The sequence below is a fragment of the Amphiura filiformis genome, chromosome 13 (genome assembly GCF_039555335.1).
Source record: "Amphiura filiformis chromosome 13, Afil_fr2py, whole genome shotgun sequence".
Lineage (NCBI taxonomy): Eukaryota > Metazoa > Echinodermata > Ophiuroidea > Amphilepidida > Amphiuridae > Amphiura > Amphiura filiformis.
The window spans coordinates 42,483,859-42,507,743 of record NC_092640.1 but is presented as its reverse complement, the minus strand read 5'-3'; the positions used below and the strand labels follow the sequence as shown (position 1 = coordinate 42,507,743).

Below are 23,885 nucleotides of genomic sequence, written 5' to 3'. Positions count from 1 at the left end.
GATTGGGGATAGGCCTACTTAGACCCTCATGAATATAGGCCTATCCTTAAAAAAATAAATTTTTAAACCTTGTTTGATTTAAGTAAAGTAGGCCTAATTCGCAATATTTAGAATAACGAAATATTCAATACTGATAAGCCCTATTTTAACAGCATGGACAGCGTAAAGCATTTTTTTTTATAATACGATTAAAACGTTTTCGAATTTCAAATGTAGGCCTACTCTATTCCTATTCAACCATTTACGGTTAAAACTCAATGTCAAAAATGTTGATGTCTCTGATCGACCATCTAGGCATATAAACCCGATGTCAAAATGTCAATTTTCGAGTTTGGATAGGCCTATAATACTAATAGCAAATGGTTTTGATGCAAGACAATTTCAAACAGGAAATTTTATCTAAAACGCAAATTCGTGCCTTTTTAATTTCTTGTTTGGATAACTTTTCCCATAATTATTACCATGCGTGATACATGATTAAGATAAAAGCTTTTGGTTTTCATAAATGTTTTGAACGCTTGTCTTATTTTTATTTTTATTATTTTTTTCCTAACCTAGGCCTATTGATGTTTTACATTTATAACCTTTTTACAAACTTGAATAGATATTAATTAATCGTTTTAAAGCATTTTTCGTGTGACGTTTTGAAACGCTCTTTGTAGCATGACGTAGGCCTACTGTATGATCACGAGGTCGTAAATTTAGAAGCCATATCCTTCTATATAGCCCTATAAACAAAACACTTTGGCCCCAATGTATAATGACGGGAGAAAATATATACTTGTACTAAACAAATGAACCTGTTAATTTTTTAAATAAACTCTCGTGGTGCAATTCTGTCAACAAAATTACATAGGCTTATGAATCGGGGGCTGTGGGCTCACCCCCCCTCAATAAATTTGGTGCGGGGCTCGAATAGGCCTACCCTTCTGTATGAATAGGCACGTTTTCATTTTCATTTAGGCCTATAAGGGCGAATTTCTCGACGGGTGGCTTAGCAATTGGCTTGTCTAGCCTCAAGGCTTAAGAGGTCGTAAGACCAGGCTTAACTGAAAACGTATTTCCCGAAGCACGGCTACCATAGCCTCGAGGCTTCGTTAGCCCGTGGGCCAGGCTTGTAGGATTAGCCCCAGGCTTCAGTAAAATTTGAATTTCTCGAAATCAGTCTTCTGTAGCCGTAGTCTACGCAAGCCTGTTAGACCAGGCTTACAGCGGCTTTTCTTGGCCCTGCCTCAGAGCAGGTCTTAGGTCGTAAGCCTTGGTCTATTTCAATTTAAAAATTATTTAAATTGCAACGCAAAGTTTATCTTACATATTTTTGACGGTCTTTCAATTAACATGAGTAAGCAGTCGCGTAACTAGGGGGGGGCTCTTGCCCCCCCCCCCATGAAAAGGTAAATTAACCTCATTATTTGGTCATTTTAACCTTAAAAACTCAATTTTGAAGGTTAAATAAATTGCATTTATCCCACTTTTGTACCATTGGCCTATATGTCACCAGCTTTAATACCTTAAATATGGCATTTGTACCATAATTTTTTTTCAATCACACCTCCCCCCATGTCAAAAAGAAATCTACGCAGATTCCAAGCAGATCCCATAACTCCTCAGACCCACTCCACCCCTTACAAACCCAAACAGCATGAACGATGCCTGCCCCTCATTTATTATGTTTGCCCCCGCTTTCCCCCACCCCACCCCAAATGAAAATGTCTAGTTACGCCACTGTGGGTAATTAATTGTTCGATTTAGTTGAATATTTCAGCATTTTATTTTAGTGTTCATTTGAGTTAGTTGAATTTTTCTAAGTAGCTGTTGCTATCATAAGACCTACTCATTTTGAATGATCATCATCATCATCATCATCATCATCATCATCATCATAAAGACCTATATGATACCACCTGTTCATATCCAAGCCTTAATAGTTTGATACTCGAACTTTTCATAAGTAGGCCTATTACAATATTATTTTGGAGTGCCTATATTATACCAGGTTGGACATCAATTTAATACAATAGAAGAAGGACAAAATTGGTAAAGATATAGTAAATATTTGACACGAAACAATAATGCATGCAGTATTAAAACTGAATTTACGGATAAGATGCATATAATATTGCTATATCTTCTACTTAAATAATTATAAATATTGTACCAGCAGAGAGATGTGAGATCTGAGAAGACTACTGGTATCAGCAGTAGAAAGCACGTTGGTTGCTTTCCTTTTTAGGGGAATCACCGATTCCTTTCCATTAGGCTTACAGTTTTACCCTTTTTGGGATGCAAAGAAAGAATCACGAGTATAAAGCATAGACGTATCATTCATACAAGTTGGACTCATAAAAAGACAAGTGGAAATAAAATAATACATAAAAGACACAAAAACAGACACAATATTCTTGCATCAAGTTGTGTAGGCCTACGGTATAAGCCCAAGCACAAGACCGCGGGTCCAGGCTAGTCTTTGCGGCGCGAACATTGCGATAATGAGACGGCAACCTTGTTAGTACGGTAAACCGTGAGGACCACAGCTTATGTACATCTACCTCCAACAGCCTATACAATTAAGTCGCTGGTTGAAAGGGACGAGGTTGTCAAGCGTTGCCTACAAGGCCACTAAGACTAGGTTGAATTTGCGTTGAAGAAATCCGGCTAGAGTTAAGACTCGGGCTTCGAGAGCGGGCTAGGCTTAGTAGCCTCAAGGCCACCTTAAGACTATGGCTTAATCCCGGTCCCCGCACTCCGTGCGTCCGCGGGTATTCATGCTCGTCGAAATTTTTTCAGATGAAGAAACGCGATTCGCGAAACACACAAAAAATGGGTGTTTTTTACGGGGTTTTTTACAAACCACATGTTCGCGAAATTGAAAAAAAGGGTATTTTCATCGAGCAGCCTATACGCGTTTCTGCCAGAAAAGGTATATTAAAAATATCGTTCGCGTTTTAGCAAAAATAGGGGTATTGTCGGAGGGTAAATAATTCGCGAAATCGCTAAAAAAAGGGGTGTTTTTCCCCTAAAAACTTCGCGAAATGAGATGCAAAAGGGGGTGTTTTTAAAGTTCACCGACAAGCATGAATACCCGGAGATGCACGGAGTGCGGGGACCGGGGGCTTAATAAGACGTCTGTCGGGAAACTCGCCCTAAATGGCCTCCAAACTACATTGTTAAGCATGTTAAGTTATCTTGTTTTTGTCAAAAACATCAACTGCAAATTGTCCCTTATTGTGCAGTATATCCTTCACCGTAAATCGGTGTGGGGGATGTCCCGGTTCGCCCCTTCAGTCTCAAATAGTCCATACAGGACCAACGCAATATTTAGCACCATAATCAACGCCGTCAGGCGTTGGTCCTTACACATCCGTACGCTACCCCCAGCAGTGCACCCTCATTATAATAAACAGTGACCAAAACCAAACCAGTCGATGAGTTACGTCATGAATCCAAATATGGAAAATAGCCCCACCCATCATTCGGGCCATCATTCAACCGCATCTATTACATAACTGGGACTCTCAAGTCATCTCAAGTACTTGGTATCTCAATCGATTGATTTTGATGCAAAATGCAATCAAAGCAATACAAACTTTTGAGGTCGCTTACCAGTGTAAATCGGGCTATGAATTAAATGAAAGTTTTTTGTTGCTATATCAGTGCAGAGAAAATGTAGGCCTAATCAGTGTTAACAAAAAGTCATTTGTATGATTCTAGGTTTGTTTTCTTTTTTTATTTAATATTGTCACATTTGTCGATAGGCCTAACCATTAAAAAAGCTAAAAGAACATTAATTCTACACACCGTTTATTTGAACTTTACTTTGATTTATCAACACCTAACTGGAAATAACAGAGTGAGTAAAATAAAATAAAAGGCGACACAACTCGCAAATACTGTTGATATTTCAAATGCATGTAAAAAAAGGAACAGAAAAATCACAGTATATTTCTTTAATCCCAAAGGCATGAAAGGGCCTGTGATTACTATTTGAATTTAGGTTTTTGATTTAAACTATCTTAATATCAAATCTTTAAAAAACAACATGGTCTTCTCGTTTTAACTACGTCATTCACCACGTCATTCACGGATGGAGCTGTGACAACGGCTCTCAGCTCCGTTGATAGTAATCCTTTCCTGGTCTTTGTTTTATTTCAAAGTTACAAACAAGAAAAGACAAGACACAGGACAAGACAAAATTTAAAAAAGTGCACTGCTTTCATCGTTTTTCAATTTTTGGCAGCCGTCTGTTTGTATGAGGCGAGGTCCAAACAGGGCCGTCGCTAGACCATTCTCTCAGTCGAGAAATAAATTTTCCTGGTATCGGCCTGTAGCCTGATTTACCTTTTGCTAGCACCTAGCTGCGCAACATGATTGCCACCCCTGGCTCTGACACCCCTTACCCCACCCCCACAACTGTAACCCAATTTCCAAGCTGTCCCCAGAATTCCTTTACCGGGAAACTATAGTGAACCAAATATTGATAAATTGCGCGTGTAGCGCGCGAAAAATGGCTATTTTAATGCTAAAATTCAAAGGAGTCACCGGGCCAGGGGGCAAAATTGTCCCACTGATCTGCTTCTAAAAGAACATTACTGGGATAAATGCGCGCGAAGCGAGCGAAAAAAATTGCAATTTCGATGCTAAAATGAACACAACAAGGACAATTGTGTCCTAAAATCGTGCTGAAGGAATATGCATAGGCCTTTACAACGTTTGATTAATTTAGTCCCGGTGTTTTGATCCAGCTCATGAGCTTTTATGCTTATTCCAAGCGTCAGAGGAGCTGCCCTACTACTAGTAGCACTCATATTTATGATTTACATAATAGAAAGGATGGAATTATAACTGTCATTTTTAAGACTTCGTGATCGTGTTCAAGTTTGAGATGAAAAAAAGAAGGATTTTCCAGTGGGGCGACTCGCAGATCTACTCACAGAATGGGCTTGTTAAATAAATAAATGCGCGCGAAGCGCAACAATTTTGCCATTTTAATACTAAACGTTCCAAAATGGGCCTAATTTCGGGTCTAAAACAGAACAAAAGGGAGATGCAAATCGTTAATTTTGTCTCAACATTTCTATCGACTGAGCAGGGGAGGGGACTGACTTGCCACCCTGCCTATATCCAGTGTCGTATATTTCTTTTTAACATGGGGTGGGCGTAGAAAAATATTTCTTGAAGTGAATCCAGCACCTTTTGGTTACAAAATCAGTTTATTGCACAAATGCGCTAAAAATTTAGCATTTTTCACTAAACTGGTGAAGTACGGTTCAAAAGTGGAATACGTTCGCGCTAAGCGCGCAAAAATGTGCACTTTTTAGGTTTATATAGCCAAATATGAGGTTAAATTGGTCAGAAACCCACAATACAGGTGGCGGTGTCAACATGTTGGGGTGATTGTACGGACAATTTTGGGGGATTTGTCCCCCATTCCACTGGGATCTACGCCTATTCCCATGGCTAATCTCCATTGGAGAAGGGCGCGGTGCGGAGGCCGTCATGGGATGCGCACATAATTTTGTCGATCTTGCAAAATCATTATAATTGTTCTTTGTGCACATTACCTCAACGCGCCTGGCCAACATCATTGTACATGTTGTAAGGCCCCATATACCGGCCCAATAGGGCCTATATTACGAACTGAATGTAGTTTTCCCCTCCCCCTCTCCTATTCTCTCCCTCCCTCTCTCTCCTCTTTCTTCCCCTTCGCTCTCCCTTTCTTTCTTCCTTTCTTTCCTTTTTCCTTTTTTTTAGTGTCGCACCCCTACACCCCCCATGGCTACGGGCCTGGGTCCAAAAGTGGAAAATCTAAATGTTTATAGTAGGCATATCACCTCAAAAATAATCGCAGCAGAAACACGTTATTTAATGTTCCTACATTATTGAGCTGTATTTAAGCATCAAAAATCAAAAAACAGCAATGCAATGTGATGTAGTGTCAATTTAAAGATGCTCGTAGATGGAATGAAATCCTGCCACAAGTGGCTGTAATGACAAAATTGGCACATTTCGAGATTTTGAAGGTTTATTTGGACGCATGCTTGAAAAAGCAGCGTTAATTTAAATATCACATATTAAATGCCTATCTTTCCTGACTTCGTTAAAGAAAACAAAATTAAAAAATCTATCATTGAATAATTATAATAAATTAACCAAATATACTATTTTAGCAATTTCGGCCAATCTGCAGACAAATTAAATCTCAAAAAATGACTAAGTTCAGCTAATTAATATGCAAAATTGATGCCAATAGAAAACCGTACATGATATAAAGGTGCGTGTTTTTTTTCACACATATGTATACAAAGTTCTTTCAATTGATAACAAAAAATATACAAAAAGTAATTAATTATGCAAATTAGGTAATTACAGCTAATTATGTATTCATGATATTATTATGCAAATTAGGCATGATTAATTTTGGGTTTTTTTTCAATATTTAATGAACGTCTGTTCATTCATCATAAATTTTTTTAAAGTATGATCCTGTTATGAGGTTGAATAAATGAACTGCAGTTAATTATTTAAAAACAATTAAAAAAAAAGTTTGACATTTTGACTGTAAACATGGTATGTGTCACCATTACTCAAAGCCAAGTCCGAAAAGTAAAAATAAAAATTCAGTTGAAATGAGACTTTAAATTAACATTTTGTTATCTGGATTAACATGGGAGGACAATCGGTAAAAGGAACAGTCATTCTACTGTACCGCGTATACAAAAATAGTATGGTTTTGGACACACACAATGGCTTAGAGCTATTGTGGTTTGGAAAATTACTCCCTAAAATATCTTTGATTAATGTTTTCCTTCAACTAGTTTTAGGCAAGTGTTTCATTCGTTGTCGACGGAAATAATTTACATGATAAGAAAGATTAGTATTTCAGCTAAATGGTGGTAGGTCCCTTTATTTCAATAGGCCTATATTTACTGATTTATGAGCGATCTTCAAAAATCCATAAAAACAGGCAGTAGCTCTTAACAAAACAATTTTTGAGGACCCGATGTTAGCCTCGGAAAGGCTTCACACACCATAATTATATTAAAAATTAAACAATTTGGACAAATGAAGCATATGAGGAAATTCATTTATCGACATGGATGTTTTCTAAAATTGGCCAAATTTGAAGCGCGCGCTTTTCAATTCACTGTTATGCTTGCATGCACAGTGTAGCAGAATTATTGTACAGCCACTGTGACATACCTATTTATAGGCCTAATTTGCCATATTTGGCAGAGATACAGTACTTAAAGAGGAAACGTGCTTAAAGAGGAAAGGGAACGTTCATAAATACTTGGGGGCTGGAAAATGTTTGATTACAGTATGTCAAAACTTTTTGGACCCCCTGTCTGTATGTTAAACTTTTAGAACCACTTTTTTTGTGGATTCAAAATTTTTTGGACCCCCCCCCCCATTTTAGGCCTGCTTATGAATTCCAAGGGGTCATAGATCAAAAACCATAGGTCGCAGAAAAATGTAGTGATTGACGTTTTTGATCCAAACATCCATCTTAGTAAACGGATACACTTTGCAAGATGTATATTATGCCAATTTTCAAAAATTAGTTTTTTTGGTCAAAACTGAACAAAAATCACCAACAAAATGCCATTTTACCCATAAATTAAATGTATTGAATTAAGCGATGATCTTGTTTTGCCTTATTCCAGGGTCATAAAATAATGGGGAAAATTTGAACATCATTAAATGAAGAGTTTGGTTCCAAAAGGCATTAAGTCCAAAGACTGTTTTGTGGGATTTTTATTTGAAAATATTGAGTAGCAGTAACCTTGCCACTCTAATAACATTGGCGTAGTAGAATATATAGTTATAACAATTTTGGCAAATAATTGCAAATCTCTTTAACTTCCCACGTGCGAAGAAGAAAACAATAATATATTTTTTTGTTCCAAAAGGCATCAAGTCCAATGGCAGCCATTTTAAAACCTTGGATTGGACAATTTTAGGGGACAAATCTATTATTGAAAGAGAATAAGCCAGATTTGCAAACATATCCATTCCAATTGTTAAATGTCATTTAAACTTTAGAATGTAAAAATATTCCAGCAAAATGTTACACAAGGCAGCTATTGGACTAATGCCTTTTGGAAACAAACTCTTGAATATTGTGTTAGTAAAGAAAGTGAATAGGCCTACTTCACTTTGATAGGAACTTAGGACTAAACTCCAACAAGTAAATGACTACATTTTATGGCGATGTCGACATTTTAAAGAAAATTAACACAAATTGGCGCTGACTGGAAAATAAAGCTCTTCCCATATCCTGTCGGAAAACCATGTCCCTGTAAAAAACTTGTAATTCCCTTCGTCTGTTGGCGGGTAACTTCTTGAATTTCTAGTTTACTCGAAGCATGCAAAATAGCGGCGTCATCCATTTTTATATTATTGTAAAACAAATAATAATAACTGAGGCCTAATGATATGAAACGATGGCCAACCCCCCCCCCCCCAAAAAAAAACCTGTATAATGTGCGCGACCTACAAAGTGAAGAACTTGAAAAAGAACATTTCAGCCCGAATCGCGGGTCAAATAATCGAAAATTCGCCCAAGTTTCTTCTTAACCATTGATTTATATGCCGGATAGTAAACTACCGAAGTCGCTGGAGCCAATGTTGAAAAGTCGCCCAAATTTTAAAACCTCGCGGGTTTAGTAACCCTGAAGTAAAATCAGATTCACGTCGATGATGAACATTGATCGCGATTGAAGAGGACATAGATAAATTGAATGAATGAATGGACATGATTATCGATATTGTTACGCAATAGTGGTGTTAGATCCAAAGCTGGAAGCTAGTAGTCCTAGTAGTTGGCAGGTGGAAGGCAAGTCTAATCTGATTGGCTAAATATCTTCAGTAGCTGTCAGTAGGCGTGGTTAGTCAGTTTGACATTTCCCTTGACTTTCCAAGGGAGGATATGTCGGATGTGGAGGACCAACGCCTGGCGGCGTTGATTATAGTACTAAAATATTGCGTTGGTCCTGTATGGACTAGTCTCAAATGAAGCAGCCCTAAACAATGCGTTCACCCCTCCAATAAAGTCAATCCCCAGATTTGACCTCTTTACTTTGTAGGTTGAGTCCTTGATCCATGGGCCTGATCCATTATTTAATATGCAAGAAATGCCGACCCTCCGAATTTAAACCTTTCCAATTTGGTCAAACTCCACAATGCAGTAAAGGTTGGCCTACACTACAGTTCAGTTCTTTTCACAGTGTTGACTTATAATTTCATGAGAAGAAGAAAATGGGAAAGATTTTAATCTTTCCCATTTTCTTTTTCTTTTTAAAAAATATGTATAGGCCTAGGCCTAGGTGTTTAACATTGTCCAATTGAATATTTAGTCGAAAAAGTTTTTGATTTTTCAATGTGGTGCCGACCGATAATATGACTAAAAAGAAACTCATTCCAACCAACCTTGATTGATGGCGCCCATCGTGGCTGCGTTATAATTTTCGTGTCCAGAATTATACCTATTTTTATTCTCGTGATGTGTCTTGCTCTTTTCATTTGAGCATTTACCTGGTGTAGATATGTTTGCTTCGCCACTTTGGTATTGTTTGTTGATATTTTGATATTATTGCATTATTAATATTTGTGCAATTTTGGTTATTAATTATGTTTAAAAAAGTGTGCAATATGTTTCGCATAATATTTTGCCTACACCTCGTATAACTCAAGTTATTTTCTTGGTTGTTCTCGTGATTGCTCTTTTCATTGAGTATTATACCTGGTGTAAATATGTTTGCTTCACCACTTTTGGTATTGTTTGCGTTAAAAGTATCCATTTGTTTGGAATTTTTCATATTCAATTTGATTTGTGTTTTGCCATTTTTGATATTGCATTGAATCGATCATGTGTTTAATTGCTTCGCTGTATACTTCATTTTCATTTTGTTGTTTTCTACTCTCGTGTTATCAATGTAGTGTACAGCTTGGCGTTTTTTAAAAGAAAAATGTGTTTTATGATTCTAATTTCATCTCTGATATTTGTTTGCAGTATATTGCCGTTGTTTATATAAAATTGTTGTTTGGTTAAACTTATTTTGCTTTATTGCTTATGCCGTCACTTTGAACATTTCACTTAGTTGTTTCTCTGCTCATTTTGCATGCATTTTTTCCGTGCAATCCCTTTTGTGCAATGTTCATCGTGTGCCTATTTCACTTTTATTATTTCTTAATGATGTATATTTATAATTCATTGGGTATTTTGTTTTTATGTACACATGTTTTAATTGTAAAGCGCCTTGTGGTCTTTGATGTAATGCGCTATATAAGAATAAATTATTATTATTATTATATTAAGAAAGCGGAAGTAAAAATAAAATATGAAAAAGAAGCATGAATTAATATTAAAATCGGGCATGACATTGTGACACGATCTGGTTCATGGGGGCCAAAGGAGGCATTTTTGAGAACTGTGTTACTGTAAATAGTATACATTACACGTACAAAAGCTATCATTTTAACATGATTAAAGGTCTAGCATACTTGGTTCTAAAGTTATGAAGTTTTTTCATGCATATTTTCTTGATATGCCTTAAAATAATGATCTTTTAAAATTCATGTACTCTTTTGCAGTTTGAAACTTTCTTCATCTTTATTATAAGGCTAGAACTATGAGGTATTGTTGAACTTATGCATTAAAGTCTCAAATTGAAATACTAACAAAAAAATAAATGTTATTTTTATGCGGTAGGCTATGCCTACAATGTGTTTTTTATTGCGATCGTAATTTTTTAATGTTTGATAGGCCTAGTAATATAATTAAAAATACAAATTTAGGCTAAAAATAAAATAAGGACAAATCAAACAATTACAATAATAACAAAACGGCAAACCAATGTGATACATGTTTATAAGTAATGAGACATTAAGAATCTTTTTAAAATTTACTTGAATTTCTTTGCTGTTGGCCTATCCCGCGCGGCGGGCGCGGGCCGCTATAAGCGCCTTCATGCAAAAAAACCCCCATTTTTAGAAAATGTAGGCCGATTACAAAAACGCAACACCTATAGTATGGATGTTCTTAAGTATGCTGGTGTTATATTATTATCGTATTGAACAAACAATAAATTCAGAAAGAATTAAAACAATTTATTCTAATAACCAAAATAAAACCTATGCGTTTTCCATTAAAAAAGGACAGGCCTAGGCCTACTTCGCATTGACTAGGCTCGCGCGTATCGGGCTAAAAAGCATCGTAAAAAAAAAAAACAAAAAAGGGCGGTTTTAGAAAATGTATAACAAAAAGGAAACACCTAGTATCAACATCAAGTTTGCGGGTTTTAGAAAAGGACATCTGTGAATATCAAACTGCAATATTTCACTTCAACACAGAAAATCTCAAAAAATTCAAAAAGTACTATAAAACATCGTGTTTTTAGAGTAATAATCACAAACATGGTCAGCTATGGACATGGTTGATGTCGACCCCAGACACGGGAAATGGCAATTTTCACTGCCGTCGTTGGTGGCGCGCTGTATTTGGAATCGCGAGAATTGTACTGCTGCCTATTAGAAACTGGTTTCCAACCCAGTTGATCAAGAACGATATTACTAGATGTGTCCCATTTAGCATTACAAATTATACGTGCAGCCCTGTTTTTGATAATTTGTAGACGTTTTGCTACAGAAATACCACAATTTCCCCAAACAATGTTACAATATTCTAGATGAGGCAGAACAATTGAATTATAGGCCTAAACCATCTTCAAAATATCTTCAATGAGGAAATTAGATCTACATTTTTTCAGCATGAACATTCCTTTGAGAGCTTTTTTACGCACAGTATCAATTTGTTGGTTCCAAGACAAAGTATCATCAATAATAACACCAAGGTGTTTGCTCTCTTGCACCCTCTTAATATTAACACCATTTATCTGAACATGGACATCTGCATTATTAATATCTTCTTTTACTGAATGTAACCTTTGTCTTGAGCCTATTAACATGAATTCTGTTTTGTCAGTGTTTAGACTAAGTTTATTACCTTGAAGCCATTTGTTGATGGTGTTAAGATCATTATTTATACTGCTAAAAATATCATTAATTTCATTAGAAGAATAATATATTACAGTATCATCAGCATACATACTTACTTTACAATGTGTTACATAATTTGGAAGATCATTGATATAAATTAGAAAGGCAAGAGGGCCATCAATTGATCCTTGTGGCATGCCACATACTATTTCACATTGATCAGAGAGTACACCATCTACAGAAGTACATTGGGTGCGACCAGTAAGATAGCTTTCAAACCATTTAATACAATAATATTACTTAGGCCATATATTTTCAGTTTTTTAAGAAAAATTTCATGATTTACTGTATCAAATGCTTTTTTTAAATCTAACATACAAAGTCCTACCATACAGGGTGTATCAAAATGATTGGTACCGGGCTATGTGGCATTTTCAAAAATATATCAAAAATATAAAATTGCTAATTGATATAGTTTTTGTACTATAAATAGAAAGGGGCATATGTTAACTTATTGATCTATTAATCTGAAGTTGATAGGTTGATGCATCTGGGAGCTATTGTCATTTAAACGAAGATCGACGTAATCATGATTTGACTTACACAACACAAGATGAATAGGTTCACTGCTTGAACCATTTATTGCATACATTATCTTCAATATCTCGCCTAAGTATACATAACATAAAATTGCTTTACACATGCTTTTAGAAAGATAGTTCCTGAAGTCCCTGCCTTACGACTCCGGCAGTGTGAGGTGAAGCCCTATCTTGAAAGAAAACACCTGGGATGGGTTCATTCTGTAACTGCCCATATCAAATTTTGAAGCATTGCAAGTTATAGCATGTTTGCATGGGATACGCATGGCTCTTATAAACTGTCTCCTAAATATTATCTGCACTTCTGCATAGCTTCGTGTCATGAATGCACACTGAAGTGTGGAATACTGTGGAGCCATTCCAATAACTTTTACCAGGTCTAAACTAACCTACACTGTCTACAGTCTATAGCCATTCTGCCACACCATCTACTAAGTAATTTCAATAATACAATTTAAATTACCGCCCTGGATGGTGTTGATACACAAACTTCTTTCACCCCACCTAAATTATTCAAGTCAATAATATTACTCTCAAGCAATAAATATTGATTATAACATTTATATATATTATGAATGAAGAAATAGGCAAGGAAAATATTAAACATATCCATGATTTTCAACATATCATCCTCACAAGGTAATTGCAATAAAATAGAGCTTTGAAAATGGTGCGCTACTGATCCAGCGTTACGATGAAAAGTGTAAAAACACCTACTTTCCTTTAGAATCATGTAACTTCTGAATAGAATGTGCTATTTTTATGATCTAAAATTCTTAGAGAAGATAAAACTACTATAATTACAAATATTTAAACAATTAACCCCAAACTGGCACAAAAAACGTAAAAAAAATCGGCAAAAAATGAGAAGTCTTCGGTACCAATCATTTTGATACACCCTGTATTACCTTTGTCAATTTCATCATACCAGTCTTCAGTTATGTTAACAAGAGCAGAACAGGTTGAATGAGATGGTCTGAACCCAGACTGGTTGATATTAATTAATCCATTAGTATTTAAATAGTTGTACAGTTGGTCAAACACTGCCCTTTCAGCTATTTTTGAAATTACAACAAGTATGGAAATGGGCCTATAGTTACTGGGATCATTAGGGTCACCAGCCTTAAAAACAGGAATGACTTTAGCTCTTTTCCAGCATGTTGGAAATTTACTTGTTGTGAAGGAGTGATTGATTAAATGAGTTATAATTGGTGTAATGATAGGTGCTGCCAATTTGAGCAGCTTTGAAGGAATATTGTCTAAACCAGTTGCTTTGTTATCAGATAATTTACAACGTTGATTAAAAACATAGTCATAAGTAACAGGAATAAAATCAAAAGTAGGTCCTTCCATATTTTGGCTGTTTTCATGGTTATAGTTACAAAAATCATTATCACTAATATTATCTGCAAGTTGAGGACCAATTTTAGAAAAGAAATTATTTAGTTCATTAGCCTTTTCTTTTGGCTCTGTAAGCGAACCTTTTTCAGTCTTAATAAAAGAAATTTTTGTACCTTTACTTTTTGAAGGAATGACATGTTTTAAATGTTCCCAAGTCTTTTTGATATTATTTTTGTGTTCATTAAGACCTTGATTTAGGAATTTTCTCTTGTTATCTTTGATCATTTTGTTAGTTTCATTCCTAGCCTTGCGGTAGGTTTCCCAACAAGTGTGATTATTTCCTGATTTGATTGCAATAACTTTAAGTTTATCTCGTTTGCGCATTGCATTTAAAACATCATCATTTAACCAAGGGGCAGTTTTCTTTCTTGTTCTACGCTTCTTATAAGGTGCATGCCTGTCAATTATACGAAGAAGTATTTTCTCAAATAACTCAGCACCTTTGTCAACATCACTGCTATTTAAAACATCCTTCCAATCAGTATTTGCTAAATCATTCAAAAATATCTGTTCATTGAATTTTTTATAATTACGAGACTTTTTGAACTTGTGATTTTGCTTCTGTGCATGGTTATCATCTTTGCTATCAGTATTACTAGATTTAGTCTTACCCCAAATTGATGCATAAGTGAGTGAGTGGTCACTAATTCCAGTATGAATAACACCTGATTTGCTTATCTTGTTAATATCAGAACAATATATTACATCAATTAAAGTTTTACTATTTTTAGTTATCCTTGTTGGTTCAGTTATAACTTGTTTAAGGTTGAAATTATCACAAATTTCTTTAAGTTTAATTGTATAACAGTGGGGTGTGGTTGTCAAGAGATCACAATTAAGATCACCCATAAGAATATAATCCTTTCCTTCAGATTCAATGACCTGCAAAAGATTTTGAAAATGAACAAATAAATCAATAGAGGAGCCAGGTACTCTATACCATAATACAACAATGATTGGCTTCCTCTTCAATGGCATTATTTCTATTGTTAAGAGCTCAAGTTTATCTGAATTTAGGTCATCTCTAATTTTATGGTTACATGCTTGATTTACATAAAAGGCTACACCTCCACGTCTATTGACATTTAAGAATTTTCTATCCTTTCTGTACAGGAAGTAATTATCAATATTTACATTGTTATCACTTATAACATCAGACAGAAATGTTTCAGTAAGTCCCAATACATCAATGGGATTATCGTTTAAAATGTTGTTAAGCTCATCAAAATTGTCAACTAAACTACAGATATTTAGTTGAGCAATAATTGTACCATTTGAATGCAAAACACTATAAGGATTATTAATCTCATGATTTACCAAATTTGTACATGTATCATCTGGTATTTGATTGTCAATAACATTAACATGACTACTTTTATCGTCATTTAATGAAGTTAAATTTACAGCACCATCATGATTATTCTCTACATTATCATTTCCGAAATGAGCATTACTTCTTACAATTTTAGTTTCATTTACACTATCTTCATCATCAAAGTCATTAACATTGTTTGCACCATTGACTTGAACATCTTGAGAATAATTTTCATTAACAATTTTCATAACAGAAGTACATGTACCAACTAAAACATCATTATTTACACTATTTACATTATCATTCATAATTTCTTCATCATTACATGTATCATTAATATCATTTGCACTTTTTGCATCTACATGTATCGCATCAGTTTGAGTTTCATGTGGATGAACAAATTCATTATTGGTAACAGAGTCTAAGTCTTTGGGAAGTGAGGGCTCCAACAAGGAAAAACAGTTGTAATAGCCTTACGTAGGTTGATTACAAGTCTACCTAAGCCCTTGTAATTCAGATGCACGTCATCCCAATATAGTTCCTGTAGAATATCTCCTGTCTGTGTCACAAAAGATGTGGCATTGTCTACAAATGAGACATTGGGGTTGTTCATTGAGTTCCTGGCAAACATACTGTTGAGTTCATAGGCAACGCGATTTGGCATATTATTATGCAAGGGGCATAGTCTTGGCAGAACACCCGAGATGATTACATGAGCTGTGGGGAATTTCACCATAGTCGCGTTGATCAGTTCTGTTGCATCTTTGTGGCATTCATCAGGGGTTTGTCGCGTAGTGTTATTTGTCCAAGCTTGGAGAATGACAATTGCAGGTGAAGTTTCTTTGGAGTCTGCAACTAGCTTCTCTACATCCTTTATACGGGCACCGCCTTTGTGATAAACTTTTGTGTTCTTACCTCTGTAGAAACGCTGTTCAACAATTCTTGCACATATAGAGTTGCTGAAGATTACAATGTCAGCTTTGGAGTCTTCTTTGGTTGGGGGCTTACTAAGTTGCTGATCCATTTGTGGCTTAGGAGTACTAGTGGGTTTGGGGGGATTGCGACGAGGTTTACATGTAGATGTCTGTTGTTTAGGTGGTGTCATCAGAGACATGTTAGGTGCACTTGGGACTGCTGGTGCTGGTTCCAAATTTGTCAGTTCATCTGTAAGAAGATTGAATGGATTCGGTGACGTTGATATGGCAGAATCAGGCTGGGGGGCAGACACATGTTTTGGGGGTGATGATGTAGCAACTGGTATTTCAAAGTTCAAACATGTTTCTTGCTTGATCAGGCTGGAGAGCTTAGCTTCCAGGACACAATTGCGATCACTCAGTCTTCGATATGCTGATGTAAGGTGGGCAAAGTTACTGCGTACCTCTTGGAATTGGGCCAGTTGTATCTTGTAGTCTTCAACTTTTGATGTCAAAGATGATATGACATCCTTCAACTTAGGGGTCTCATCTAGTTGAACAGGAGTTTGTGTTGCTCTATCACAAACTGAGGGGCTAATTTGGCAGCCAGCATGTTGAACTGTACTAGGTTGATAGTAGGGGGATGTAGACTGGTGGTGTGGTGCAATTGGTGTTGATGTGCATGTAGGTGCTGGTTGATCTTCAAAAGAAACAGAAAGTTCATGGTCATCATCATGTGGACTGATTTTCTGTTCAATAATGTCCAGAGTAGAACCAATCCAGGATTAATGAAAACATCCTTGAACATGAAGTAACTTGGAGGAGCTGTAACATGTTATGGTCACAACAGCTGGGGTTCCATTTTCATGTTCCATGTTGCATTTGTAGATCAGTCCATGTTTACCCTTGTTCACTGGGCATCCATATAAATTTGTAAGTTCATCTGTCACTAGATGGAATTTCTGTGGGTTCACATACACCGTTGTTGATTGAGAGTTTTCTTTAATTTTCCATAGTGAAGAGCCAAAAACTTCTTCATTATTAAATCCAGTGAAGGAAGATCTCTCCATTAAGCTAGTGCTCATTCTTGACCAAACATGACTCATAGCTCCCATTGTATTGTTCAATATTTCCATTGTTATCTATTGATGTTGCACAGCAGGAAGTTCAAGTGGCAGGAAGATGCTTGATGATGAAACTACACAGTCAATATACTGAGATATAACAGCAATATTTGGTTCTATTTTCATTAATATTTCAGTAAATATGCAGATTTATTGTAGACAAAGCACATCAGAATAATCCTGGTGTAAAACCCTTGAAGATGATATAAAATTTAGTGTTGAAATATGTCAAAAAAATGAAGAGGATAGTAAGCTTCTACCTATGTCTAGAGAATTCTTAAATAGCTCTAGTCTTTGTTTGCTCCTTCAACAAAATGATAGCTTTTTTCGTTTCTACATGTGTCTCTTTTTCCACATTGCTGTCAATAAATATCAAACAGTAATAATTGGCGGTCGTTTCAAATCATCACCAAGTCAACGAGGTTCAAGAAAGTTCTCTCATTGTTAATTGTTGGTTATACATACCTATACAAAATTCAATGCCCACCACTTGAACAGGATTTAGCCAAGGCAAACAAAGACCAAAGTTATTAAAAGCCATCTAAGGTAGAAGCTTCTTATCCTCTTCAACAATAGAATTATTGATTGGTGTTTGACAATCAAAATGAGATAGATGTTGCGCCAGTTAGAGGGACCGATGAATACGACCTTCATGCACATTTTACACTGTAACTCGGAATACAATTTAGGGAATTTACGGCTCATTCGTGCTGTACGGTCACATTTGACTTTTAAGACCTACTACAGGAAACAAACACGTTTTTTGGCCTTAGTATTAGTATTAGTATTGGTATTAGCTATTAGTCGAGCATTATGTAATGATCTTCAAAATGTTTAGTTAGGTACAACTTAATTAGAAATATCTACGTACAGCTCCTGGTAGTGTGGTATAACTCTGTCAGGTCCTAGACTTTGATATCCCTTGTTGTCAAGGGGTATTTCATACCCTGTATCTTGTTGGTCCTCAACTGGATTATCTGGCGGTGGTACCGAATAATACACAGATGAGTCTAATCGTTGTTCTTGTCTCTTCTTCCTATAAATATCAAAATGAATAAATTTTGACATTTGTACCAGTGTTTTAAAAACATTTTCATGCTATTAAAACGTATTGAATACCAAAACGTGTTTATAAGACCTTGGTGTAGATTATTCATTCAGTTGGTAAAACAAAAGTACAGAAATCAAATCAAATAATAAAACTTACGTTTTGGTAACACGACCTTTCGGAACCATCGGACATCATCAGGTGACTGACCAGGTACAGACAGGAATTGATTGCCAACTCTCGCATGACCAATCGACCTGATGATATCTGATGGTTTTGGACGAAATGTTATATTAACGAAACATAAGTTCCAGTATTTGATTTAATTTCTGTACTTGTGTTTATAACATGTTTATAACGTTTTAAGAATATTTATGTGTTTGCTGGGTAAGTACTTATTAATTAAAAAGTAGCCAATGTGCTGAATATGTGATTTTCTGAAGATACAAAAAGAAGTGTGCAAGCTACAGAATGTCTTTGTCTGCCTGTTCTAATTTGAAAAAAGAAAAGTGGAATGTACCAATTACGCAATAACTATGAATTACCCAACCTGAACATTGATGTGATCACATCCACCAAGTTTGATTTTGATTGAAATGATTTATTGATAAACCAGGCAAGAAATACATACAAAAGCAGAGAAAATAAATATATATACAAAAATATGCAGTCAACGGGATCCCTAGCGGATTCCCTAATAGCCAACGAAATCACTTTAAAGTGTGTCTCCGATAACCCCATTGACGAAAAAGAAAAATATTTATATATAAAAAAAAAAAGATTTAAAAAATAAAACCCACACACAACATATTACTGATAAAGGTACATACAACTACGCAATTTGCGCAAAAAAGAAAACAAACCAAATACAATTTCACTGGAGACATCATTTGGTAAGGTGGACCATAACCTTAGTAGGGAAACCGACATAGAGGGAATTATGGAAAGCATCAGTTCGGCTGCGATGGAAATGCAGGAAAGCTATGTTGACTGCTTGTCTGGAGGAAACCGTATTAAGCTTGATATAGTCAGCCCAGCTAATATTTTATTTATTCCACAGACAGCAAACATATATGATGCAGAAAAACATCGTTGAACAACACATTTTTGTTCAGTTTCTTTAAACAGCAAACATAATGCGCAGATAATCAAAACGAGAAAGAATTGTGGGAATCTCAAGGGTTTGGAGCCTTGTGCTGTTTGATGACAATCCATGACCTTGACATGAGCTTGATCATTTTCGGCACTCGATAGTGATCACATTCACCAAGTTTGATGACAATCAAATAACCTATACTCGGATGACCTTAACATGACCTTGGCCATTTTTAGTACTTGATGGTGACCATATCCACCATGTTTGATGACAATCCAACAACCTATACTCGGATAACCTTGACATGACCTTGACCATTTTTTGCACTCGATAGTGATCACATCCACCATGTTTGAAGACAACCCAACAATATATACTTTGATAACCTTGACATGACCATGACCACTTTCGGTAATCACGTCCACCAATTTTGATGGTTATCCAGCAAACCATCAATAAATGGGAACATGCGTCCTTAAACATTAACTCCAACATATTAAAATATCCATAGCTTCCTGTAAACTCTCTTATTCATCACTCCAAACTTGTCTGCCTTTTCTGTCTTACAGCTACCGAATTCTGGTCGATTTCTGCCCGGTTGATGGAACTGACAAGCCCGGTAAATAGATTTTGAAGGAGTTGGTGGAAGGGGCTCACTCTGGCTAAGGAGCTGGAGAAGGGGGCTCACTCTGGCTCCGGTCCTGCCAGATACACTACTGGTAACCATCAAAGCACGAACCTTCATGATTTTGTCCCCGGGTATATACACATGCATCCACAAATAAACTGGAAATCACTAGCAAGACTATACTATAATACTCATGTCATGATTGATGGATGTTAAATAATAGTCTTTGTTTTCATACGTCACGAACCGATTCCAATAAATCTGACAGAATTTGATGTTGTTGCTGTTGTTGTTAAATAAACTATTCAGGAAATATTAAAATGTCTATTTAACTTCTATAAAATGCTCATTAGAATCGACTCAGTAGTTTGGAAGAAACTGGTATTTCTTCGACATCAACATTTTGTCGTCCGTAAACGCAGGTTGGTGGGAATACAATATATGTGATGCATGAGCCTTTGATTTATCAACATCGATCCGTGAAATCAACATTTTTATAGATTATACAGGGTGAATCAAAATAAAGTATACAGTTCAAAGGATATTACTAGATTAAAAAGTAACAGGTATTAGGTCGACATAAAGTTTTTTTTTTAAACTTCCGTGGTCTGGGTACGCGCTGGTGAATTGCGATCGCGTAAAAGTGACAAGGTCGCCTAATACGCGCCGACCAGACAACCAATGGGCCAACCGACTTGTTGTCAAGTGCGTTAATCAGCCAATCAGCGTGATTGTTTATCTTTTCTGTGTGTACGCTCGTGTACGCGATACGCCTAGGCACGACCACGGAAGTTTAAGGGATCCAAAATGAGCGTTTATTGCGTTTCGACAGTATTTTTTGTGGGACATGAGAGCACCTCAGACCTATCGAATTGCATTCTGAATACGAAGCATGTCTTTCTGATATCAAATAATTTTCATTTTTTTAAATCACAATATAATACAAATTTTATGACAAATTATAAAAATTTGATATTTTTCAAATTTTTGATATATAACAGTCCTCGAAGTAAATTATATAAATCTAATGATATATTCTTAAAGTGTATGTAGCAGGAGGAAAAGCCGACGGTCAATTGAAAATTTTGACCTTTCATATTGAAGATATGGATTTTTTTTTTTTTTTTACCTAATTTTTTTTGGTGTTTTGGGAAAAAAAATCCATATCTTCAATACGAAAGGTCAACATTTTTAATTGATCGTCGGCTTTTTCATCCCACCTACATACACTTTAAGTATAAATCATCAGATTTATAAAGTTTACTTCAAGTACTGTTAAATATCAAAAATATCAATTTTAATGATTTGCCATAAAATGTGTATTAAATTGCGAATTTCAAAAATCAAAATTATTTGATATCAGAATGACATTCTTCATATTCAGAATGCAATTCGATATGTCTGATGTGCTCTAATGTCCCAAAATAAATACTGTCCAAACGTTCATACCCCAGCCCTTAAAGAAAACAACTTTACTTTAGTTGATACTTGAATCAACATCTTGTCCTCCCACAACTGTAATATCACTGGCGTGTGACCATTATTAACTCTCTTCACGCGGGTGTCGACTGCAGACGACAAGTTTCAATTTTTTTTTAAAAATTAAAAAAATTTCAGATATGTAAATTTTTATGACCATATTTGGAATCAGCATGACAAATGCATTAAAATGAGTACAAACAAGCCTAGTATTGGTTCAGTAGTTCTTAAGATAGCTCTTGATATTTTGAGAAAATATTTCAAAACTTGAACTTTTTCCGTTGAAGCGCATGGCTAGCACGCAGAGCATTAAGGACTTAGTTATTTTTGTGAGCCGTGTAAAAAGCTGTTACGTGAAGTCAATTAAAATAACATGCAAATCCCAGTTTCACCACTCTCATTACAATAATTGACAGAACACCTTGCAAAAATGCTTGGTAATCGTGTGATTGATTTCAAGCATCAAGTGGAATGGCCCCAAAGATCTGCTGCAGACTCCAGAGATACATAATTGCACAAGTTGACATCCCCAGGCACGACATACCTCTCGTAAAACGTAGTGTGAATGCCGTGTTGAGGAGAGCTGATATCTGCATACAGAGGAATGGTGGCCATGTGGAAGACTAAGATTGCTAATTACTGTAAACAAAGTGGTCAAACATGTGATTTTCATGTTGCTTTTTGGCTTCGCGCAACTGCATTTTTCTCGGCTCACAAAAATAGCCACTGAGTCCTTGAGGAACTGAGGAAAAATGTTGATTCAGCTATCAACTAAAGTATTTTGACCACATACAACATACTTTTTAATCTAGAGGCATTTTTTCGAACTGTATACTTTATTTTGATACACCCTGTACTGTAGAACATCCTATCGTCTTTTTGAAAATGTCATACTACACCAGAATATTACTCACTAATTGAGTAAGAAACACTGTTTTCACTCTTTTCCTCCTGAATGGCAGTTTTGTGTAGAAATTTGGAGTGGATTAGATTATGATATGATTACATGATAGTCTTTGTTTTCTAAACCAGTGAACCGAATCCGAAGACACTTTTACAATAGGTAATATATACAAGAAATGGATTTTATAATGAGTAATACTTCAATTAATATATAGATAAGCTTAGGAACAACTGATTATAAGGAAAGAATCCAACAAGCAAAACAAAAAGAAATAACACTTTTTCTTTGGTCAATCTTGACTGAAGCAGTGTGTTTTGTGTAAATTGTTCTTCTTTGTAAGTGAGGAGCTAGGGTAAAACCAATGTTATTGCTTTGAGACCGGAGTTTAAAAATAATGGGCTCTTTTCGAAGTGTAAACTTAATTTTGTGTGAGAAATTTATTAAGTCACCCACATACCTACATAGTTGCCCACCCACAAACCTCTACGATAAACTGACACCGATACGTATCTTACCTGTAAATAAACAGAACGGCTACGAGTGCAAAGATGACAATAAGCAATGCACCAGCAATACCTCCTCCAATGGCACCTCTTGAGGGCGGGCTTGAGGGGAAACGATCAAGGTCCTTGACATGATCAAGGTCAGTACCTTGACATGAGGAAAAATGATTTATTAATTTTTTGACAAGAAGACATACATCTTATGATATAACATGAATCCTGAAAAGAAGTGCTAATTAATCAGTTCCTCTATTTTTTCTCCCGTTGTTAAATGAAAAAATAATCCCAAATCGTATAGGCTCAGTAACACGGTGACCCAATTTATACACTCCTAGAGAGAATCTGATTAAGACCATAAAAACAGCAATGGGAAAGTAACAATAATTCACCTTTACCTTTAAGATGCACTATGAATTTCGTGTTTCCGATGATAATTTCAAGGCCAAATTTAAGGCCACATTTTGAGAAACTGGGTAGTAGCGACGTTTGCGTAGTATGAGACCCGAGAGCACATCAGACATACCTATAATTTTCCTTCCAGCTACATACACTATTAGTACATTATATTAGATAAAAAAGTTTACTTCAAGGACTGTTAAATATCGAAAATGTAAAAAATATCAATTTTTAATAATTTGCCATAATATTTGTATTATATCGCGAGTTTAAAAAAAAAATCAAGTTTATTTGATATCAGAATGACGTTCCTCGTATTCAGAATGCAATTGGGGTTGTCTGATGTCTTCGCAGGCCCCACAAAATCACTGTGTAAACGTGGGTGACCAACCCCTTAATACTTCAGCTTCCTTGGCCTTGGTGTAGATTACCACACCGACACCGTTGCCAGTCCTTTCCATGGATCGATCATTATGGATGG

The 23,885-nt window shown here is 35.8% G+C and overlaps 1 protein-coding gene across 2 annotated transcripts in view; it reads right to left on the bottom strand.

The window, feature by feature from the left end:
• Positions 1-23,885, bottom strand: part of LOC140168382 (uncharacterized) — a 43,486-nt gene that overhangs the window by 6,425 nt on the left and 13,176 nt on the right. For both annotated transcript variants that reach the window (XM_072191759.1, XM_072191760.1), the window contains exons 5-6: positions 23,021-23,156; positions 18,222-18,386 (exon numbers count right to left, since the gene is read on the bottom strand). In XM_072191759.1, the coding sequence (XP_072047860.1) occupies positions 18,222-18,386; positions 23,021-23,156 (301 nt within the window). The remainder of the gene's footprint in view (positions 1-18,221; positions 18,387-23,020; positions 23,157-23,885) is intronic.